Consider the following 22,772-nt stretch of genomic DNA (forward strand, 5'->3'; position numbering starts at 1 on the left):
TGTATTTCGGATAGTATAAATCATAACCTAAAAATAACAATTACAATAACTAAACTGAAATAATTAAAGTTATTGATTGGGCTCAGATTTAAAGCTATTAATTCTCTCATTACTGCATGCAGGTATGTTGCATTTCAGAATTTTCAATCATCCTGTAAGCAAAAAATCAAAAAACAAACCCGTATTGGAAAGAGAAGCAATCAAACGAAAGGCTCTTTTAAGGATAGATAAAAGATGATAAAATAGGTAAAAAGGATTTAAAAAGGCTCATTTCAGGCTTTGCTGCTCAAAATACAAACCGAACTCCATCCCATCTCTGACAGCCGTTTCTTTACAGGACTGTATTACGACAGTGTCTTCGTTATAATTGTGTCTTTTTCAGGATACCTGTTACGCTATCCAATCACAACTTCCACAAAACCTGCGCGGCGTCAAAAACACAAGGACTCTATCCTTTTCTAGTTCTATAGGTTTTAGGAAAGCACGTTAAGGGTGACGTTCTGTCGCCTTCTGAGCAAACGTCATATCTTTGCGACTCAGTATCTAAGCAACGCAGAAATGCCTTTGTTATGGCAGCGTGGCGGCTCCTGTTTCCATTGTTGCTCTTGCTGTCGGAGTTCTGGTCGAAGAGCGAGACTGACAACGTCACTTTAAAAGCGGAAAACTCCACGGATGAAACGTCCCACACTGGGACGGCCCCCAGCGAAACGTCCCTCCCCGAGACCTCCCCAAGCGGGGCCTCTCCAAGCAGAACTCCCGGCATGCAGACAGAAGAAAGTGCTGGTGAGTTGGGAGGAAGTCTGGACTATGTCCCAAAGGCATGTGCCCTTCTTTCCTTTGAAGCGAATTATCCCCCTTATTGACTTTTTTTGTTTTGATTTTTTGCATTGTTTTAAAAATCTTTGCTCATGCTGCTTCTGTCTCCCACCAATGTTTTTTCAGGCTGCCCCTGTGACCTGCATCCAGGATTCTGCGACATCAATTGCTGTTGTGATTCACACTGTGGTTCAGAATGCAAGCTTGGTGCTCCTGGGTGTCCTTTCTCTTTCTGCCTTCCAGGCAGTACCAGGTGAATATGGAGATTTTATTTAGGTTTCTACTCTAGACATCCTACCAAGGCTGGAAGCTTCAACTGGTCTAGAAGGCAATGGCATAGACAATGATGGGCATGCCTCAGTATATCTGTGGGACACCTCTGCTTTGTGGGCTGCAGTGGTACTTGTGGGTGCAATTCAAGGTCATCACCTATAAAGCTGTACATGGCATAGGACCAGGTTATTTGTGAGACCTCCTGTCTACCATGGTTTCTGCTTGGCCAAAATGTGCCAGTAGAGTTAGCACCCTCCGGATTCCTTTGATTAAACAGTACTATCTTTTGGGACCCAGGAAATGTGCCTTTTTTTGTGGCAGCATCTGCCTCTTGGAGTGAAATCCCCCTGAAATCGATGTGACTCCCATTCTCTTGGCAATCTGTAAAATTTTAAGGACTGGCTGTTTTTCCAGGCCTAGGGTTATATGAATAGAGAATCTTATTAGGTGTGTTTTTGTACAGAATGACCGGATGCAATTTTGTTCTGTAGTGGTCTATTGTGTATTAAATTGTCAGCTGCTCAGAATTGGGCAGTACTTGAAATAAATAATTGAATTTAGGAAATGTATTGGAATCATATTTTTGTGATTGTAAAAAAAGCACAATTTTGGAATTGGAGGTGCAGCTTTTTAATTTCTTTTAATCTTAAATTTTATTGTGTTCCAAAAACCAAGTAACTCTTGAATTTAGCTCTGTTTTGAGCTATTGTTTGATATATATTGTTAATCTGAGGTTTTTTTTTTTTTTTTACATTTATATCCCGCCCTTCTCCGAAGACTCAGGGCGGCTTACAGTGTATAAGGCAATAGTCTCATTCTATTTGTATATTTACAAAGTCAACTTATTGCCCCCCCAACAATCTGGGTCCTCATTTTACCTACCTTATAAAGGATGGAAGGCTGAGTCAACCTTGGGCCGGGCTTGAACCTGCAGTAATTGCAGGCTACTGTGTTCTAATAACAGACTCCTTACAGCCTGAGCTATTCCGGCTGAGCTATTGTTTGTGTAAACAATATTCTTTAAGATAGTTTTCTGTATTTGTATTTTTCCTTAGAGCTATAAGTCGAGTATGTTTGGAAAAGTCCCTGATTTTCCGAAATAACACTCCCTTCCATACTGAAATCCTTCCAGGTCCTGATGGATGTATATTACTCTTCTGTGTACAGTTAAATGATTGTAAGTTTGGCTTTTTGTCTACAACAAATTATACTCTTTGGTTGCAGCTATTCTCTGAATCTAATTTTAGGAATAGAAATACAAACCATAATGCTTATTTTCTGAAGATTAAAGGACAATATAATGGATTTTGTTTATGTAGTTTCATTTCCAAACCTTGTGAAACAGGTGCATTTTTCATTTGTCATTATGGTATCAATTTTTCTAAACACTTTCCTTTTCTCTCTATTTTTCTGATAGTAAAATGATGTCTAAGTATTAGAATTCTATCTTCTTTCATAAAAATAAACCCATAGTATTAGAAGAGCATCTTAATTTAAATATATAAATAGTGTAGTATTATAGTACAGGTAGTCCTCAACTTACCACCAGAATTGAGCCCAACATTTATATTGCTAAGGGAGAAATTTGTTAAGTAAGTTTTGCCCCATTTTACAACTTTTCTTGCCACATTTGTTAGGTGAATGACTGCAGTTGAATTAGTTAAGTGAATCTGGTTTCCCATTGACCTTGCTTGTCAGAAGGTTGCAAAAGGTGATCACATGACCCCAGGACATTCAACTGTCATAAATGTGAGTCAGTTGTCAAGTACCCGAATGTAAATTACATGACCATGGGGATGCTACAGCAGTAATAAGTGTGAAGAATAGTCATAAATTGTTTTGTCAGTGCTGTTGTAACTTCGAAAGGTCACTAAGTCAGTCAAGGACTACCTTTATAAGTAATATATAGTATAATATACTTGCTTTTCTCTGGAATAGTTTTTCCAATACCTATTTCATTAATAACTCACCTAGGAAAATTTGTACATCAAATCAATGTTGATGTATCAATAAATAAAGCCCATTTGTCTGTTACAAGACTCTAATTTTGGTACTCTGTAGATTTGTGTTTCTGTTAAAGGGCAAGTGATCTTTGATTTGAAAAATACAACCTCTTTATACCTTATTCGCCAAATATTTTCCATCATTCCATTTTTGCACAGATGTATAAATACTTCTGGTCTAAACCAATGAGATGGCTAACTAAGGTGACAGAAAAGGTATATACAAGCTGTCTGACAAAAAAAAAGAAAGAACTTTTAAAAAGTACTAGGTTTTATAGCCCAGATTAAAATAAAATATAGAGAGGGAATAACATTTATTACATTTGCAATATGGGATGCCCTTTTAACACTGTGATGTTACTGTTGTGCTTCCCCTACCCATATTTTATTTTTAGCCACACTGAACTATTTACAAGTGCCACAGATGGTGACAAAAGTAAATTTCCCAGTACTTTTAGCACAATATGGAAGGCCATCATTCAGCCCTCCAGAACAAGTTTGGTCTTCTCCATCTACGTTTTATCAAGTGAGTTGGTTCTTCGATATTTATTACCCCGAGATATTTTTAGTAGTGATAAAATGTGAAGCAGACCAGATTTAGATTTTTGTAATTTTAGCCTTATCTCAATAAGGTAATACTTGTCTAGTAGCTTGCAGTATAAAATTATTTAAAAATCATGTGAAATAGATGAAAAATGTTGGCTTAAAAAAATCAAATTAATGCTTGTTCTTTTTCTGTATGGGCTGTTCTAGGAATTAGGTTTTTTTTTACTTCTTCTGTTTCCATTTCAGGTAGGGGATCCAATTCAGATTTATTATGCTGCCTCATCTACACTAAGTGTGCTTAAGCAACCTGTGGGCATTGGAACTAGTCAGATTTGCACTGATGAGAATCCTGCTGGTGAGCATTGAGTTTTTAGTAAAGTTCTAGCACCAGATCACAAAGTTTATTGGATATGGTAACTGATTACAGGTAGTCCTTGATTAATAACTATTCATTCAGCTAGTGTTCGAAGTTATAACAACACTGAACAAGATTTAACAACTGGTTCTCTTAGCATCCAGCTTGCAATTATTACAATTGCAGCAGTCTGCTGTCATGTGATTACCATTTGTGACCTTCATTGCCAGCTTCTGACAAGCACAATCAGAGGAGAAGCCAGCAGGAGGCAATCATATGACATCATGCTTAATAACTGCAGCTATCTGCTTAATGATAGCACACCAAAACTGCCACAACTGCCAGTGTAAGTTGCCAATGTAAGTTGGCACGGTCATGTGACATGGTAATTTATGACACTGTCACTTAGTAACAGTGTTGTCAGTCTCAATTACTGTCATTAAACATTGTTAAGTGAGGACTAACTATTATTTCAAGAAGTCCCTATATGCTGTAATGTTTTTAACATTGCATAATTGATAGCAAAAATAAATACATTATTTGATTCCTGGTAAATGGAGGGTGAGCAAATTTATAAGAGAGAAGACATGGTAGATGGAACATAGTAATCTTAATTGTGAGCCCATGGCTAGGTTCTTATAACATCTATGAGATACAGCTTAATATTTTTGGAAAGAAATGCTGTATTGCCAGCACTGTACTGATAGATTGTAAAATTAAATGTTAGTCAGAGCAAAACTCCTGAGTCAACTTTCAAAGTCTTTAGGGCATTATTAATTGTTATTCTTGAGTATTACTGATTAGGATTTTGGGAGAGTGACAAATAGCAACATGGTTCCTAAGTAGTCTTACATAAAAATACAGCTCTATTTTAAAAATTACACAATTCCAGATGGAGTGTCAGATTCTGGAAGAAAAGTGAAAGCTTAGTTAGGCACAGGCTCCTCCAATAAGATATACAGTCTTATATGCAGATTCTGAAGTTAGCTCTTTATAATAGTTTTGGTTGTTATTGTTATGATACTCTATCAGGTGACAATGTAGTCAGAGCCTTTCCTGTTTGTTTGTTTGTTTGTTTGTTTGTTTGTTTGTTTGTCTGTCTTTCTTTACCTCTTACAGTATGTTCATTTCTTAGGTTTCCTGGAAAGTAAAACTACCAGCTGTATTAGGATCTTTACTGACCTGATGAGCAGTTGTACCTCTGAGCCTGCATTGGATGCAGCTTCATATTATCGCAACTTCAGTGTATTGCAGGTGTAAAAGCTGACCTAAGTCTATTAATTTGCTATTTTGTTTATTATGGTTTGTTGCACAGTCAGCCAGATGTTTAGACTGGATTTAGCATTTTTGCTAGTCTCTTGAGTCCTTCCCAAAGACCTGGGATAGGCAAATGTGGATGTCGCTGCAGGATTGATTGGTGAATTTGTCAGTGCCAAGGATGTCCAAATGGTTATCATTGTTATTGTTTTATTTATTCATTTAAGATTATTGGCTGTGCAACTTCAGTGAACTCTTATCCATATTTATTAGTAAAAGTAAACCTGTATACTTTTTAAGTGTCAAAGAAAGAGGAGGAGAAGGAGGTGAATTTAGTCGCTACTTTCTTCCATAGAAAATTAGAAATTTTGGGAAATATATTATCTATTGGCCTGTTACTGATAGGACTTCAAGTCCTATAGAAATGTATTATATATATTATTATTGTAAAAGACAATTATATCAACTAATATGAAATGCTAGCATTCTAGAAAAAGAGATAATATAATTAGTTGCAACAAATGTTTGTATTATCAACAGCACCTGTGAAGTTCTGTGATAACAACTAAGGCAAGAGTCCTGATTTAGACATGGGACTTTTCTAAAGATAATTATTTCCTTTGTTAAAATTGGGTGTATCTAGGGAGATAGCTGTGTTAAGGCAGGTGATCTATGGGTGCAGCCCTATGGAAACAGTATGGGCAGACTCCCTGAAGTAGGTTTATGGGTACATCTTTGGAAGTTGTTTTAAATATGTGATCAGACCAGAGAAAAAATACAAATATTACAAATAAAATAAAAAATGGAGACACACATAGGCCTAAATTAAGAATGTCACATCAGTCTAAGCCCTTTTTCCACAGTTGTGTTTTTAGTGGGTAAAATTATATATAAATAGGAGACATAGAACTTAGATACTAGTATGTAGGATCAAATTTTACTTATAGTTACTTTAGCTATAAAATCTCTATTTCACTTTCTTGCAGTTGTTAGGTTTTAATAAGGGGCCGGAATAGCTCAGGCTGTAAGGAGCCTGTTATTAGAACACAGTAGCCTGCAATTACTGCAGGTTCAAGCCCGGCCCAAGGTTGACTCAGCCTTCCATCCTTTATAAGGTAGGTAAAATGAGGACCCAGATTGTTGGGGGGGCAATAAGTTGACTTTGTAAATATACAAATAGAATGAGACTATTGCCTTATACACTGTAAGCCGCCCTGAGTCTTCGGAGAAGGGCGGGATATAAATGTAAAAAACAACAACAAAAAAACTAAATGTTATTACTCTCAAAATAAATTTCATCTTGTTACTTCCTAAACATGGATATTAATAATTCTATGCACTGAAGCAAGTTAGAAGAGAAATCTAACAGCTCCTGTAGTGAAACTTCTGATTAGAATTAATTGTTTATGCATGACTTATTTAGAGAATAACCTGATCCTCAAAGATCACTTGTGGCAAGTTCTGGGAACCAGAATATTGTTAGATCTATACCCTCATAGAAAAACTTGCCTACAGGTAGTCCTTGACTTACAATAATTTGTTTATTGATCCTTCAAAGTTATAACAGCACTGACTTATGACTGTTTTTTACAATATGACCTTGCAGCATCCCCATGCTCACGTGATCAGAATTTGAATGCTTGGCAACTGGCATGTATTTATGATAGTAGCAATATCCCAGAGTTTTATGATCACCATTTGTGAGTTTCTGACAAAGGGGAAGCCAGATTCATTTAAGAATCATATGATTCAGTTAACAGTTGCAGTGATTCACTTAACAACTGTCTTGCTTAGCAGGGGAAATTTTGGGCTCAATTGTGGTCATAAGTCGAGGACTACCTGTATTCCTAAACAATTCTCCATTCCTACTGAAACAATGAGAGAAATTATGCAGAAAATTAGGTTGTAAAGAAGATTAAAATTTCACATTTATGAACTGCATGGATTTATGGCAAAATGAGTCATCTATGATTTGGGTTTTACTTTCTTTTTCAGGTCCCAGTCAATTTTAGCGATTTTCACCTCTTCGAGGTAAATTTTATTTACTATTTCCATCTTTCCATTTCTAATTTAAGGAAATCCCATCTTGAAATAACATGGAATTATTTGGACTAATATGGACTGGGAAAGGAAGTGGGGTTCTAGCTATATTTAAGAAATTAATGGTAAGTTATGGTAGCCATGACTTGATGATTGGGATCAAAGGGTTCAGTAGTTCAGAAGGTAAGCAAACAAGGGAGTTATTGTAAAAAAATATATGGAATAATTTTAGAAATCTTAACATTTTAGAAATGTAATAATTTTAGAAATTACAAAATTTTCTGATTTAAATGGTTGTGATTGAATCATATGAGGTGATTTTTTTTTTAAATTGAGTATATGTTTTGGTCATTGCCAGGTCCACATTATCCCACATTCGGAGCCTGCAGCTCCTGGGCTGAATGGTAATACATGCCACAATGTTGTTTCTGAGGTATTTAGCTACATTAACAATTGCTTTTTTCTGTAATAGAAAAGGGGGGAAATAAGGTAAAGCTTATTCATGAGCATATCTTGTTTTTTACTGATTCGTTTGATGTACTTCTAGGTGAATTATGAGATGGAGTTTAATGGGATCCATGGAATCCAAAAGGTTTACGTTCAGTTCAAATTGACCAATATATCAGGGAATCCAGGAGTCACATTACAACAACGTTTTTCTCTGCATTTTGGGGTCAGTACTTATAGCTACAGATTGGGTCCAAAATATACAACTAAACTTTCTACTCTACTTAGCCCAGTGGCAAGAATTTCTGGATTAGTGTATTGTGCATCTCGACCGCTTTGACTCTATAAATAAGATAAATGAGCCTTAGCACCAAGCAAGTTTGTAGATGGTTCCATATCAATTTCATGGCTTTACTCAATTGTAGAAAGATCTGCATTTTGGAAAAATTGTCGCAAGGATGGTGTAGAAGTCTAGATTCTTTTCTGTCCCACCAAAATTTCAGGCTTCTTAAATAAGATTTTTTTTTTAATATGACATTGGGCTATAGCAGTGATGGCTAACCTTTTTGCAATCGCGTGCCAGGATGGGGGGGTGGGGGAACGGTTCACGCATGCACGTGCCCACACCCATAATTCTATGTGTCCCACCCTGTGCATGTGCACGCAATCCCCCTCTCCCCCGCTCCTGGCACGTGATAGCCTGGTAGGCCCATTTTTCTTTCTCACCTGGCTCCAGGACCTCTCTATGCATCTGGGGAGGGCGAAAACAGCCTTCCCCACCCCCTCGGAGTCCCTCAGCAGGCCAGAAACGGCCCATTTCCCAACTTCCGGTTGGACAGGAAGTGACTTTTTTGCTGTCCCCAGCCTCCAGAGCCTCTCTAGGAGTCTAGAGAGAGGCTCTGGAGGCTGGGGACAGCAAAAAATGTCATTTCCTGTCTAACCGGAAATTGGGAAATGGGCCGTTTTGGGCCTCCAGAGGGCCTGGGGAAGGCTATTTTTGTCTTCCCTAGATGCATAGAGAGGATCTGGACCCAGAAAAACAGGCCTTTCCCACTCCCCCAGGCCATCTGGAGGCAAGAAACAGCCTATTTCCCTACGTCTGGTGGGCCCAGAAGGCCCGAAAATCAGCTGGCTGGTGTGCGCGTGTGCGCTGGAGCTGAGCCAGCGTGCCCACTGATATGGCTATATGTGCCACCTGTGGCACGTGTACCATAGGTTCGCCATCACGGGGCTATAGCACTATAATGCAGACTAATATGGCAGCTAGAAAAGGATGCTATTTTGTAATAGAATAGCAGACAGTTTTAAATATGTTTACTGAAATTGAAGAGGGGAAGTATCCATTGTTTTGGAAACATTTGGCTGGCTATTACCAGGAAAAACAATGGCAATCCACATATTGCTCAATACATGTGAGTTCTTGCAACAAACATTTCAATGGACCAGAACACTTCCTTACCAGTAATCAAATACCCAGATAAGAAGGAATTAAATCCAAATAAACAACAAAGCAGTAAACAACAGCCTAATCAAGGAACCATGAAGAAGAAAAATATTCCCTACCAGCACTGACAGAGCGAGCTGTTGTAGATATACAGAGAGCCAACCCCACTCCCTTCTATCATGAAAGAGGATACCTAGTCTGGATGACAAAATGTCTGCAAGGAAACAAACAAGCTCAGAAAGCACTAAGAACTCAACATGCACATTTCATTTACAATTTGTTTGGTATCTATATGTTTTTCATATGTTTTCATTGTTGTAGTGATTCATGATTTTGTTTCAAGTATTGTAATATATTTAGTGCCTATATCTCTAGCCTAGATATCTTTGAAATAACCCATTAAAATACCTTTTAATAATTCTATCATATTAAAGCACTTTGGGTTCGTTTTAAGTAGAAAAGTTGAACAAATACTTTAAATACAGTGTATCAATTGAACAGCAGGTAAACATTAAAAAAATATTTGAAAAAATATTTGGTGGATATGAAACTCAGATATACCTAAAATATGACCTCTAGAAATCCAAAAGTATGGACCGTCTTAAACATTTCTGGACAAATACTTATTTTCTTCTCAATATTTAATAATTTGGATAAACATAATTGATTATTTTTTATTTGCTTTTTCTCAATTCTTTGTCATTTTCATGTGGAAATGAATTTCATCCATGGATATTCAATTGATATTATAAGATGTACTGTTTCATTCTTGGTTGATTAACCTCTCTGATAATTTCTGAATTGCCTTGCAATCCACTTTTGTGTGGTATTTCAGTTTTTTACTTTAAAAAAAGGCTTCTTTACAAATAGCATCTTTACAGACACAGCTACAGGCAGTGTTCTTGCCACAGTAGGAAAGTAGTTTGGTATTGCATTTTTCCCAAGACATTTCTAAATTTTCCAGTCTATTCTATTTTCCTGGTAGCATCCTGAGTACTAAGAAGGTCAATTGTACACTGCCACCTGCTGGGCATTTTTAAAGAAGTACTGGATAACAGAAATGTGGGCATCCTTTCTACATTCTAAATGTAACATTCTCTCCCTACCCTTTCCCTGCCATTTTTCTATTTCTTACAGAGCAGAAGTTCTTCTTTGACCAAACGAAGAAGTGGAAATCCTGGCTATATCATAGGAGCACCACTAAGAGCTTTATATAATGGGATCCAGCAACATGTATGCTTTCTTGCTCTATATTATAACTTAACTCTATATTAAGTTAAGTTATTGCTCTATATTAAGTTATGTTGAGGCTACAGTTGGTCCAGAATGCAGCTGCGCGGGTGATAGAGGGAGCCCCTCGTGGCTCCCGAGTGACACCTATCCTGCGCAGGCTGCACTGGCTACCTGTGGCCTTCCGGGTGCGCTTCAAGGTGTTGGTGAACGTCTTTAAAGCGCTCCATGGCATAGGGCCGGGTTACTTACGGGACCGCCTGCTGCTACCGAATACCTCTCACCGACCCGTGCGCTCTCACAGAGAGGGACTCCTCAGGGTGCCGTCGGCGCGACAGTGTCGTCTGGCGACACCCAGGGGAAGGGCCTTCTCTGTGGGGGCTCCCGCCCTCTGGAACGAGCTCCCCCCAGGACTTCGTCAACTTCCGGACCTCCGAACCTTTCGCCGCGAGCTCAAAACGTACTTATTTATCTGCGCTGGACTGGGTTAGTTTTTTTTTAAGTTATGGGTTTTTAATGGTGATTTTATAGTTTAGGGTTTTATATCGGTCGTCTGACCGTTTTTAGTTTTAAATTGGCCGGTTAAATATTTCATTTTAAATGTATTTTAAATTTATTGTGTACCTATGTGTTTTAATAAGGCTGTACACCGCCCTGAGTCCTTCGGGAGAAGGGCGGTCTAGAAATCTAATTAATAAATAAATAAATAAATAAATATGTTTGTCAATAGAGGTGTGGGTATAAGCTTTAGACGATTGTCCATTGGAAAGTAAAAGAACATAATACAGAAAAGTTTTCTGTTCCTATAGTTCTTGAAATTAACATATAATTGTATGCAAATAATGCCTTTTGGAACCAAGTTAAGAAACTATATCGCATTTTCACCCACAACCACGAGTGTAGTATTATCTACTTGCCTGCCATTTCTTTATTGTGTGAAACCAGCAGTTACCTGTAATAGACTTTTGATCCAGTAATTTCAATATTTTTTTTAGTTTTAGATAATAGCAATTCCATACTTTTTTCTTGCCAATCCTTTTTTTCCCAGGGTAGGGATGCGGTGGTTCTATGTCTTTATTTTTTTATTCTTTGATATCTATTCCACAATTTTCAAAAACTTTTTAACCCATAACAAGAAATTGTGTGTCTCTATTATAAAGTCAAGGGGAAAGTAGGATGTGCCTATTCTTAATTTTATGAGAGTACACAAAATGTATATTTGATATAGCATATCTGTATATATACATTTTTCCAGAGTTATGACTGCATCCAAGTTATTTATTACAGAAAGTCAACAGATTGTAACAGCTTAAAATCCTGAATTTATAGTGGTATAAATGTTTAGAACTGGGATTCACTTGGAATATCCTCAATTGGCAGTTTTATAATTATGGGTACAGGAATGAGGGAAATCATACACTGATAGGTCAATTAGCAATACATTTGACATTTCAGTTAAAATAAAAATAAATGCAAAATACGCATAGTACCTTCATTGGAGAACACATTATTGCAGTACCAGTCAGAGGTTTTAATAATGAAAAACAACTTTGTGAATATAATAATCGGTTGTACTGTGACCTCCAAATGCTGGTGGACTGCCAATCTTTCCTATTTCTTTGTTATATTTAAGCAGCAAGTACAACGCAGAGTAATTCCTGATAGCTACCTTACTACTGTAAAACTTTTTTAAATGAGGGTTTGCCAAAGGAATAATGAAATTTTCACAAGGAAGAATTTTACTAGTTGACCTAAACCAGCAAGGCACTGAGTTTGTTTTTTAAAACTTAAGCAGCCTGTTATACTATTCAAAATTAATTCATGTCATGGTTTTACAAATAATAGATAAAAGTTGTATGTGGTACCAGTATCAGTCTGTAATTTGTTTTTGTGGCTCCACTATATTTTGTTTAGTTTCATAACATTCCCTTTCCTCAGGTAACCATTTTACAGAACCAAGCTAATGGCCAGTGCTCAGCAGTTGAGAGATTTGCAGTACAATTTGGGGAAAACATAAGAACAGGCTGCCAGTTCAGGTAACATTTTATATAGCCATTTACATTTTTGCTCTTCTAATTCAGGTTTCAGATGTACTGTATCTGTTTTGGCATGTAAAGTGAAAAATTTTGCTAAATGTTGTCTCCATCATATACTACATGTTCATTAAACATCAAAGGACTTGTCATGTATAAATTTCTCTACAAATATTTCCAGATAGTTACTTTCTGAGATTTTAGTTCTAAAAGGCTGGATCTTCATGTTGTCCTTCCTTTATAACTTATCTAGTTTCCCCATGTAGTTCTTTCTGACTGCATTGATAGGAGTAATTTTTGTTCTGTTTAATATCTTTTTCTGTGTTTCATATTTGTGACACATGGCGGCATGGTCTTTTGCAGTATACCCTTCAAACCTGAGGAAAGAAGTTGTAATGACTTGCAGGAGCCATTTTACCAAGCCTTCGAAGGAGGACTCAGCACAGGGCATTTGGCCATAATTGGCAATGCTGATCCAGGCCATCCAGAGCAATGGACCAGAGTTTTTACCCAGAGGTGTAAATTGCAGGTAATGTGCGAAAGAGCATCCAACTCCATCTATAGTTTTCTAATATAAGTTTTGTCACAAGTACCAAAACATACTCTTATTTTTTCAGCTATATCAAACTAGACATAACTTGTTACGGTAACTGTACATTTGCAGCTTTGTATTCAGAAATAACTTCTTTTTCACTGGACCCAATGTGCCTGCTATACATTGTTTGTTTTTCCCATGAATGGAGAGATAGAAATGACAGAACATTCTGTATTTCTTTGTAGTACTATGAATTGTTTTGTACTTGAATGTAAATGTTGCAGTAATTCTGATCTTATGATTATCAGCAGGAAGTGTTAGGGCTCCTGTTACCTAAATTTTGGTATCTTTTTTTTTTCCTAGGATGGGCAGTGTATGATTCCTGTTTCCCTGGAGATTCAGGTGATATGGGCTAATGTGGGCCTCTTATCTAATCCACAAGCTCAAGTGTTGGGTGCACGGTATTATTACCTCTGCAGACCTCTGAAGGTTAGTTTCACATAATGCTGAATTTGAATCATGCTAAACCTTGATTTGTTTAATCTCAATTCGTTGAATAAGTAAAAATAACCCGAATTCACCTATTATGTTAGGCAAATGAAACAAATTGCATTATAGCTTAACATGTATGAACTCAGTATCTTAAGGTTATTTTCTGATTTTATTTGGGTAGTTTTGAGCTAATGCCAAATCTAGTTCAGAGCTTCACGCACAAAGCATAAGGAGATTTGGGCTTGTGTCTTTATGTGCTGGAATAGGTAACCGAAAAATTTCACTCTTGATTTTGAATTAACCAGAATTCCTTCTAAAATCAAAACCTGAAAAAAAAATCTCACCTTAAGTTCTAGTTAAATTAAGTGATTGTCTTGATTTGCTCATAAATTATCATTTATACTAATCAGATTATCTGAATTCAGACATAAAAGGAAATTCTAGTTTTAAAACAAAAGGATGCTTTATTTCATCAATGGAGATAAAAAGAATGTGTATATACCGTGTTTCCCCGAAAATAAGACCCCATGTTATATTTTTTTGAATCTGAAATAAGCGCTTGGCCTTATTGCCATGCGCTCAAAAGCCCAACTGGACTTATTATCAGTCTTATTTTGGAGGAAACAGGGTATGAATTCATGACTTACTACAGGTTATATATGGAAGATTAAAAGAACCAAAGGCCTGAAGTGCTCATTACATTTTATATTGGGGAAAGAATATTATGATAATAATGACAGAGATTCTAGTATGTACAATAAATATTAAATAAAAGCATGCCATCAAATGATTCCGGCAACTGCCTGGAGAAGGCAGTTGCCAGAATGATTTGAAAGCACAGTTTTATTGAATATTTATTGTAAATATTACAACCTTTGTCATTATTATCGTAATATTCTTTCCTTAAAATAAAATGTAATAGGCAGTTTTCTTTGGCTGGCTTTGTGCCTAAATAGTTATGGTTCAATAGGGTGTAAGTGAATCTGTTCTTTTGGCAGAATGTTATAGTTCTTTAAAAGTCTTACGTAGCACAGAGCTTTCTGTTGCTACTTAGTAGGAACAGCAATCCAAAGGAGATATAAAGTCTTCGGAGATATAAAGTCTTCGGAAGTCAGAAAATCTAGAATCTAAATGATCTCTAGGTTCTGTGGACATCCTTTCTGTATTTATTTTTTACTTATGTGATGAAGAAAGTAATGATAAATCTAGAAAGGATTATCATTTTCTGTATCAATTCCTTTGTTATAAAATATCCTGTCTAGGAAACAGGAAGAATATTCATGACACGCAGCTTCTTTTTATATCCAAATCCCTCAACAAATGGCACAGATCTTCTCTTAAATGTTCTATTCCCTTTAAAGCTGAAAGGAATAAACAGTAGTCTTAAATTATAATTAGTTCAGTAATAAATGAAAGAGTTTTGTCCTACATTTTGTTCCTATCCTTTTCTCTACATTCTTCCCTCAAAACACTGGATATACGGTAATAGCTAAATAATTTTATATACTCTGTTTTCTTTCAGTCTCTAGGTATATATATGAACATGTTGCCTTTGACAAGTACAGTTACCTTCACAGATGTCACCAAATGGCCAGAGTCACCTCATGGTCAACCTGACATTTATAGGAAACTTCCATTTGATTTCTTCTTCCCTTTTAAAATGGCATTGAATGAAGCTGTGAATAGTTCATGCAACATATTGGGCACTTTGCTGATGTCATTAATGTTTTATGGAATATTTGTGAGCTTCTAATACAGAAAAAAATAGCATTTCATATAACATGGAATCAAAAATGGTTGCACAATGAGTGATAGAATAGCTAATTCTCTTCCTAAATTCCTAATGGAGGGAGGCACTGCAACATCTATGTGTCAGATCATTGAGATGCATCCCAACCAGTCTCAAGGTTGCACGGAGGATTATGTGGAGATCTTGTAAACCAATAGTCCATAATGAATTGATCACATGTATGCTATGCATAACATTTAATGCTTAGCCCCTGACAGCAATTGTTCCATAAGTGATTGCTGTTTCTGTTTATGGATGGGCTGTGTGTGACAGACTTGCTATCAGCCTGGAGATAAAAGTGGGGGTCCAAAGCGACACTGGCAGGGGTTCTTTTTGTGTTCTGAAACCTCTGAATTTCTGTCTTCTGTGCAACTCCTTGCCTTTCTTCTGCCAAAGGTGTGTTAGTGTTGAACCAGGCATCTTTAGATTACAAGTGACAAAAAAATTCCTTAATCATGGACTCTTAGTATCTTTTTTCAAGATGAACTATATCAAAAATATGAAGAATCCTGTAATTTTTACTATACATTTTTTCCTTTTGGGAACATGATTGACATATTTGATTAATTACAATCCAGTAATTAATACAAATACTTAGCTTCATAGGTATTCTTTAACAGCTAATCTTTTAATTAAACAATGTTTATGCTGTTGTTGCTGTGACTATTTAGAATACTAGTTTTTCATTCATAGGATGTTCCAGTCCTTCCTTAAAAAGTGAGCCTGAAACATGAAAAGCTATAATATAAATCTATACAGGTGCCTTAATACCAGAATCACTCTTTAAATTGAAAAGATTTAATGAATATGATTTCATTAAAATAGCACACACACAAGTGTTGCAATGAGTGTTGTAATCTATGAAGTTTTCCACTTTCATGTTTTAATGTTTTAATTATCAATTATTCTGTTGTATAAAGTTATATTTGCAAATATATGCTTTGCAATGGTGGTACACAGTGGATGTGACAAATTATATCATTGATCATAGTAGTTTCATATAATGTTAAAAATTCTAGCATGCTTTCTTTCAGTAATTATACTTTGAATTTCCCTTTCCTCAAGCAATTGAACTAATTGAATTCTTATGAATGATTATTAGCATTTCGCAATGATACACAATAATGCTAGCCACTCTAATATTTTAATCCACAGAGGTCTTTAAATCTTTTTGCTACCAAATTACTTTTATATTAAATCCACATGAATGAATTAATGAATGAATGAATGAATGAATGAATGAAATCCTTGAGAAATAAGGGATTTAGGGACTAAATCAGAATGTACTCCTACATTTGATTTACTTAGCTTTAGGTATTCAGTATTTCAGAATAGTAATGGATCCCTGTGAATCTATAGATCCTTTAAGGTAATAAAAAAATAGGGTTAAGCTAATTTCACAAGAGAATGAATAAAATAACAAGCATTTTAAACAGTTACTTGTTTTATCAAAACATGCATAAATAGGAGACTAGATATTGAATTACCTCCCCACATAAAACCTATTTTGATGAAAAGAAGATATGAATTGGAAAAATTTTTAGGGTTTTAGGGCAAAAGAAGTTCATGTTACATTACAAAAATGTGTTGAATTAAAGTTGGATTTAATCTTTTTTTTTTATCTTATGTATTCTCATTTACATATTATTCAGCTTTTTTACTTGAAAAAGTTCATAATGTAGCCATGATGATCAGCTAGAAAGAGAATGCTTTTCAAGTCTCCAGCTAACATTTCAGAATCTTTTTGAGTTATATAGCAGACAAATACAGTGACCTTCTACCTTGTCAACTCTAAAGTAAGGACATTGTATGAAAAACTAGTTTTAGAATTCCAATAGGAGAGTTAGCAATTTATGACTTTCCAGTTGGAGTGCTTGGCCAAAAGCCTGGGTTCTCTGTTTTCAAATACACGGGGTTGCAAGTATTGCTGGAGTACTTGTTCTCAGCAACTGTTCAAATATGTTTGCCTTTTCACAACAAGCCCAAAGAAATCACATTTAAATGATGTTCTGATTCTCAGCTCTGTGTACTATGCTTGCTTTGGCTTAGTGACTCATTGTGATTTGTAATCCATGGTGTAATTCATGGGTTTAGCATATTATTCAAGTGCAATAGAAATTTGCATAAATAGGCTGCTTTTTGAAATGGTAAGAAACTAAGGCAGTTTCTCTGAAACATGTATGCACCAAATATTTCTTTCATGAAACTTCATTGAGCATATTATAAATAAAGTACATAGTCCACATATAATTTCAAACCGAATCTTTTGGGATGCTTGGGTGAAAGGTTCTATATTGTTGCAAAGATATTGACATCTATCTGCACAATCATACTTACCGTATATACTTGAATATAAGCCGATCCGAGTATAAGCCGAGGTCCCCAATTTTACCCCAAAAAACTGGGGTAAACTGGGGACTCGAGTATAAGCCGAGGGTGGGAAATGAGGCAGCTACCGGTCGGGGAAACCCTCCCTCCCTCAGCCGAGAAGGCTGGCGGCTCCCCCGCCCCGCCCTCTCACTGCACCGGCAGGGCTTCCCCGCGCTAATGCAAAAGCCCGCCAAGTTTGCGCCATCCGGTATAATGTGAAAAAAAGAAGAAGAAAAAAAAACTCGAGTATAAGCCGTATATACTCGAGTATAAGCCGAGGGGACGTTTTTCAGCACAAAAAACGTGCTGAAAAACTCAGCTTATACTCGAGTATATACGGTAGTTTATTTCAATTCTTTTTTCATATGCAATCTTTTCTTAAGTCAAAGAATTGATCAAAAGTATAGAATGTTACTTCGTTATAAATCTATATGAAGCTTATAAAGATTTAGCTGTTTTGGATTATATACGTCTGTAAATTGCTATGAGCTTCCATTAAGGAATCAAAATAAATAAAATACCACTGTGTAGCACCATTAAAAAGGTTATAAAATAGGAGATACCTTATTTCAGCAGGTATGAACTATATTCTGAAAGTAAAAAGTAAAATTTGACAATTATGTAAATTGATGGAACAGCACCCAGAGTTAGTTCCTTTTTGTGTGTTTTGGTGTGCATTGTGGCTCAAGATTTTATCACCAAATTACATATTAGATAACATGGCAATGTAAAATTTTTTAACATTGTCTAATGAAAGCAATAAAATCTTTATTATAAAATTTTCAGTATCTTCAAAAATTGTAAATTGGATTGGAATTTTAACCTGTATTTTACTGTTTTAGATGTTTTAGAAACTGATGAAAATAATTTGCTACTTGGTCTGCACTTTTTTTAAGCATTTTAATTAAAGTATTTTTTAAAAAACAACAACTATTCTGCCTTTTTATCATAAATCTTAAAATGATTACTTTTGTGTGAAGTGATTCTTTTTTATGTTAAATATTTAAATTACAAAATTTTAAATGGTTCAATTTTCTAACTTAATACTGTACCATTAATAGCATTAATGCTAGTGAGAGTATTTCCTTTCAGGTATACAGTTCATCCTTAGTACAGTATATTTCTTCCCATCAAAAGTTAGCATTTATAGTAGCATGAGTCAGTGTTCTCACATTTAGCAAAAGTGTAGGAAAGCCATATTGGAATAGTAACAGGAAATGCTTACAGATTTTATCACTTTCATCTTCAATTCCATTGTGCGTTTAACTCTTTAAGAACTCATTTTATTTTTGTATTACATGCTGAATTATTGTTTCCTGGAGCAGATTTTCAGGAGCATTTAGTGCAGAAATCCCTAGTCATGTTTAATCAGAAATCCTGTTTCAAAAATTTTACTTCTAAATCATTATCCTTAAGAATGCACTTCAGCTATATTGTTTGTATGTATAGTTCTCATATCTGAGAATTAGCTATTAAAGTACATGTGATTCCCAACTGTAGGATGGATTTCTCCGATTGAGCTTTAGCTACATAAGATCATACAACAAAGTCCACTTTTGTTGACTTTAGTTGTTTAAGCAGGAGGCCAACTTCCAAATGGGTAACTACTGAGTACAGCCCGTTTCCTGATCTGCCCCATGCCTCAAAATAATCTTAAATGTTGACTTCCCTTTTTTGTCTACTTACTTTTGTCTAAAAGTAAACTAATATTCTGATGGAGCAATAAGATAACATATTGATACTTGGTTTAGACCCAAGTTGTCACTTTGTGTTCTTAGTTGTGAGGCAGATGCTGACTATTAGGTAGTCATTGCATACAATATATTTCCAACCCAGATAGTTTATATTTAACAGGGACTACCCCTTCCATTTATTTTGAAATAACAGATTCCAAATGTGAGCATAGTCTGATTTTTCAAAAGCAATAAAGAGGCACTGAATATAGCTTTATATTCAGCTGCATGACTTATCTGTGCTGATGAAACAACAGTGAGCAAAACAAATTTTTTAAGTACAGCAGCCTCTTTCCCGCTCGCCGCCGCCTCCTCCGCCCCCTCCCTTCGTTATTCCCTGCCCAAGGGGTGGAGGCGCGAGGAGCCTCACCAGGCGGCCCGGGGAAGGCGAGGGTACAACTCCTGGGATCGGGCATGGCCAGCAGCCTCTTTCCCGCTCGCCGCGTCCTCCTCCGCCCCCTCCCTTCGTTATTCCCTGCCCATGGGGAGGAGCCGCGAGGAGCCTCACCAGGCGGCCCGGGGAAGGCAAGGGTACAACTCCTGGGGTCAGGCACGGCCAGCAGCCTCTTTCCCACTCGCCGCCTCCTCCGCCCCCTCCCTTCATTATTCCCCGCCCATGGGGAGGAGCCGCGAGCCTCGCAGCGAACCACCGGGCAAGCACCGGGAGGTGGCCGAAAAGGGCCATATTCATTATACTTTTAGAATTTGCTGCGGGCCAATAAAAACTGACCCGTGGGCCGCAGTTGGCCCGCGGGCCGTAGTTTGGACACCCCTGCTGTAGTGTGTTAATGTACAGTCTCTAAGATCACAGGAGTATATATGGTCTCGGAGCTTATTCAAAAGTTGCTGACAAATCTTAATTTTATTAAGGTTCACATAATTGAATTAACTATGATTTATTTTTTATACATCATATAAACTTGTGAAATGAACAGTCCCCGGCTTAAAACGGGTTGTATCCTATTATATGTTGTAAAATGTAAAACACATAAATAATGTGAGCACTCTTGGATAGTGGATTATGTCTCATGTGTTAGAGTAAAAGAAAGTTTTTATTCAAGTGTATATCCCAGTGCTGGAAAACATTTATATAAAGATATAAACATGCATGTGTGTGTGTATGTATGCTTGTGTGTGTTGTGTGTGTGTGTGCGTGTATATATATATGTGTGTGTATATATATATATATATATATATATATATATATATATATATATATATATATATATATATATATATGGGTCTTTGGTTGTTCGGGTTTTCTCCCGTGTAAAATTGGAAGTGTCTTGGCGACGTTTCGACGAAGTCTCATTCGTCATCTTCAGGCTGGTGTTTATTGCTTTGTGCTTCTAGGAGCAATGTGTGATCGCAGCTGTTTCTTCCTTTTAACTGCTGTTGGGGGTTTGAACTGATTGGTTGGGAGCTTGGCCGTGTTCTGATTGGGTGGAGGTGTGTTCTGATTGGTTGGGGGGTTTGGCTGTGCTCTGATTGGATGGTGGGGATGGCTGAGCTCTGATTGGATGGGGTGTGTTCTGTTTGGGGGCTTCGTTGTGCTCAGGTTAGTCTGAGTTGCAGGGGAGTTGAATTGGTGAGCTGCACTGCTGTTGTTTGGCTTCGCGTTCGTGGTCATGCTATATCTTCATGGTGGGTGTCAGTCTGCTGCATGTATGGATTGGAGGGGTTTGAAATGGCTAATGATAATAAACACCCACCATGAAGATATAGCACGACCACAAACGCGGAGCCAAACAACAGCAATGCAGCTCACCAATTCAACTCCCCCTGCAACTCAGACTAACCTGAGCACAACCAAGCCCCTCCCAGCAGAACACCCTCCCAGCCAATCAGAGAACAGCCAACCCCACCATCCAATTAGAGCACAGCCAAACCCCCAACCAATCAGAACACACCTCCACCCAATCAGAACACAGCCAAGCTCCCAACCAATCAGTTCAAACCCTCACTAGCAGTTAAAAGGAAGAAACAGTTGCGATCATACATTTCTCCTAGAAATACGAAGCTATAAGCACCTAGCCTGATGATGACAAATGGGATTTCGTCGAAACGTCGCCAAGATACTTCCAATTTTACGCGGGAGAAAACCCGAATAACCAAAGACCTACATACAAACACCCGCGAAAACCTCAGAAAACAAATATATATATATATGTATGTATGTATGTATGTATGTATGTATGTGTGTGTGTGTGTGTGTGTGTGTATGTATATATATATATATACTCGAGATCTCCAACATCCTCTGCACCAGCAAGCCACCCAAAAGCAACTTACCCAAAGAGGAACAGACAGCACTACTGAACCTGAAAAAAGATACCAGCATAATAATCCTACCAGCAGACAAGGGCAACGCCACGGTGGTTATGAACACATCTGACTACCAAACCAAATTAACCAACCTACTCCAAGACCCTGCATACAAGCCCCTAAACACAGACCCCACCACCTACCTAGAAAAAACCACTAGATCCAAAATAAAAGCCTCCCCCATCAGCGAAGAAATCCAACAAAGAATCATTCCCAGAGAGAAATCATCCAGATGCTCTATGGCCTCCCCAAGATACACAAAGAAGGAACCCCACTCAGACCCATAGTCAGCTCCATAGGCTCACCTCTACAAAACCTAGCCAAATTTCTCGCCAAACAACTACAGCCCTATGCAGAATCCATCACCTCACACATAAAAAACTCATTCCAGTTCATAGAGATCATAAAGAAACAAAACTTACAGCCCAGCGACCTACTCGTGAGCTTTGATGCCATATCCCTCTTCACCCAAGTGCCAATCAAAGAAGCCTTGACAGCTATCCAAAACAAATATAACCCCCCCAAGCACATCCTAGATCTGACCAACCACTGCCTATCCAACACATACTTCATCTATAATGGACAAAAATACAAACAAGTAGAAGGAGCACCCATGGGATCACCCCTCTCACCTGTCATTGCCAATCTCTACATGGAACACTTTGAAACCCAAGCTCTAGAAAAATCTGATCACAAACCCAAACTCTGGCTCAGATATGTAGACGACACCTTCATAATCTGGCCACACGGGAAAGAAAAACTTGACAACTTCCTCACACACCTCAATAGCCTACACCCCAAAATACAGTTCACCATGGAAACAGAAGTTAATAACCAACTTCGCTTCCTGGATGTCTTAGTCTACAGAAAACCCAATGGCTCCCTAGGACACACCATCTACCAGCAGAAAACACACACCAACCGCTATCTGGACGCCCTCACACCACCACCCAGCACAGATCAACTCCGTAGCCAAGACACTCATCTCCAGAACAAAATGCTTAGCTGATGAACAACACCTAAAACCCGAACTAGACACTCTCACTAACGTACTAACATCCAATGGATTCCAAACAAATAAGAT

At 37.2% G+C, this 22,772-nt stretch overlaps 1 protein-coding gene across 1 annotated transcript; it reads left to right on the forward strand.

The window, feature by feature from the left end:
* The first annotated feature begins 462 nt into the window (after positions 1 to 462).
* TCTN3 (tectonic family member 3) lies at positions 463 to 18,548 on the forward strand. Its single transcript, XM_058188040.1, has 14 exons — positions 463 to 783; positions 943 to 1,069; positions 2,145 to 2,266; positions 3,488 to 3,618; positions 3,885 to 3,993; positions 5,129 to 5,247; positions 7,246 to 7,281; positions 7,649 to 7,723; positions 7,838 to 7,963; positions 10,319 to 10,414; positions 12,350 to 12,447; positions 12,808 to 12,973; positions 13,343 to 13,468; positions 14,994 to 18,548. Exons 1-14 carry the CDS (start codon positions 570 to 572, stop codon positions 15,222 to 15,224), a joined length of 1,776 nt encoding a protein of 591 aa, XP_058044023.1. The 5' UTR covers positions 463 to 569; the 3' UTR covers positions 15,225 to 18,548.
* The last annotated feature ends 4,224 nt before the right edge of the window (positions 18,549 to 22,772 follow it).

Source organism: Ahaetulla prasina, chromosome 6 (genome assembly GCF_028640845.1).
Source record: "Ahaetulla prasina isolate Xishuangbanna chromosome 6, ASM2864084v1, whole genome shotgun sequence".
Taxonomy (NCBI): Eukaryota; Metazoa; Chordata; class Lepidosauria; order Squamata; family Colubridae; genus Ahaetulla; species Ahaetulla prasina.

Bases quoted from the DNA above. Each gene is read 5' to 3' on its own strand.
- TCTN3 (XM_058188040.1), top strand. From the start codon at position 570: ATGGCAGCGTGGCGGCTCCTGTTTCCATTGTTGCTCTTGCTGTCGGAG. The intron at 3,619-3,884 runs GTGAGTTGGTTC...TTTCCATTTCAG, and splicing joins CTCCATCTACGTTTTATCAA to GTAGGGGATCCAATTCAGAT. The intron at 7,282-7,648 runs GTAAATTTTATT...GGTCATTGCCAG, and splicing joins GCGATTTTCACCTCTTCGAG to GTCCACATTATCCCACATTC.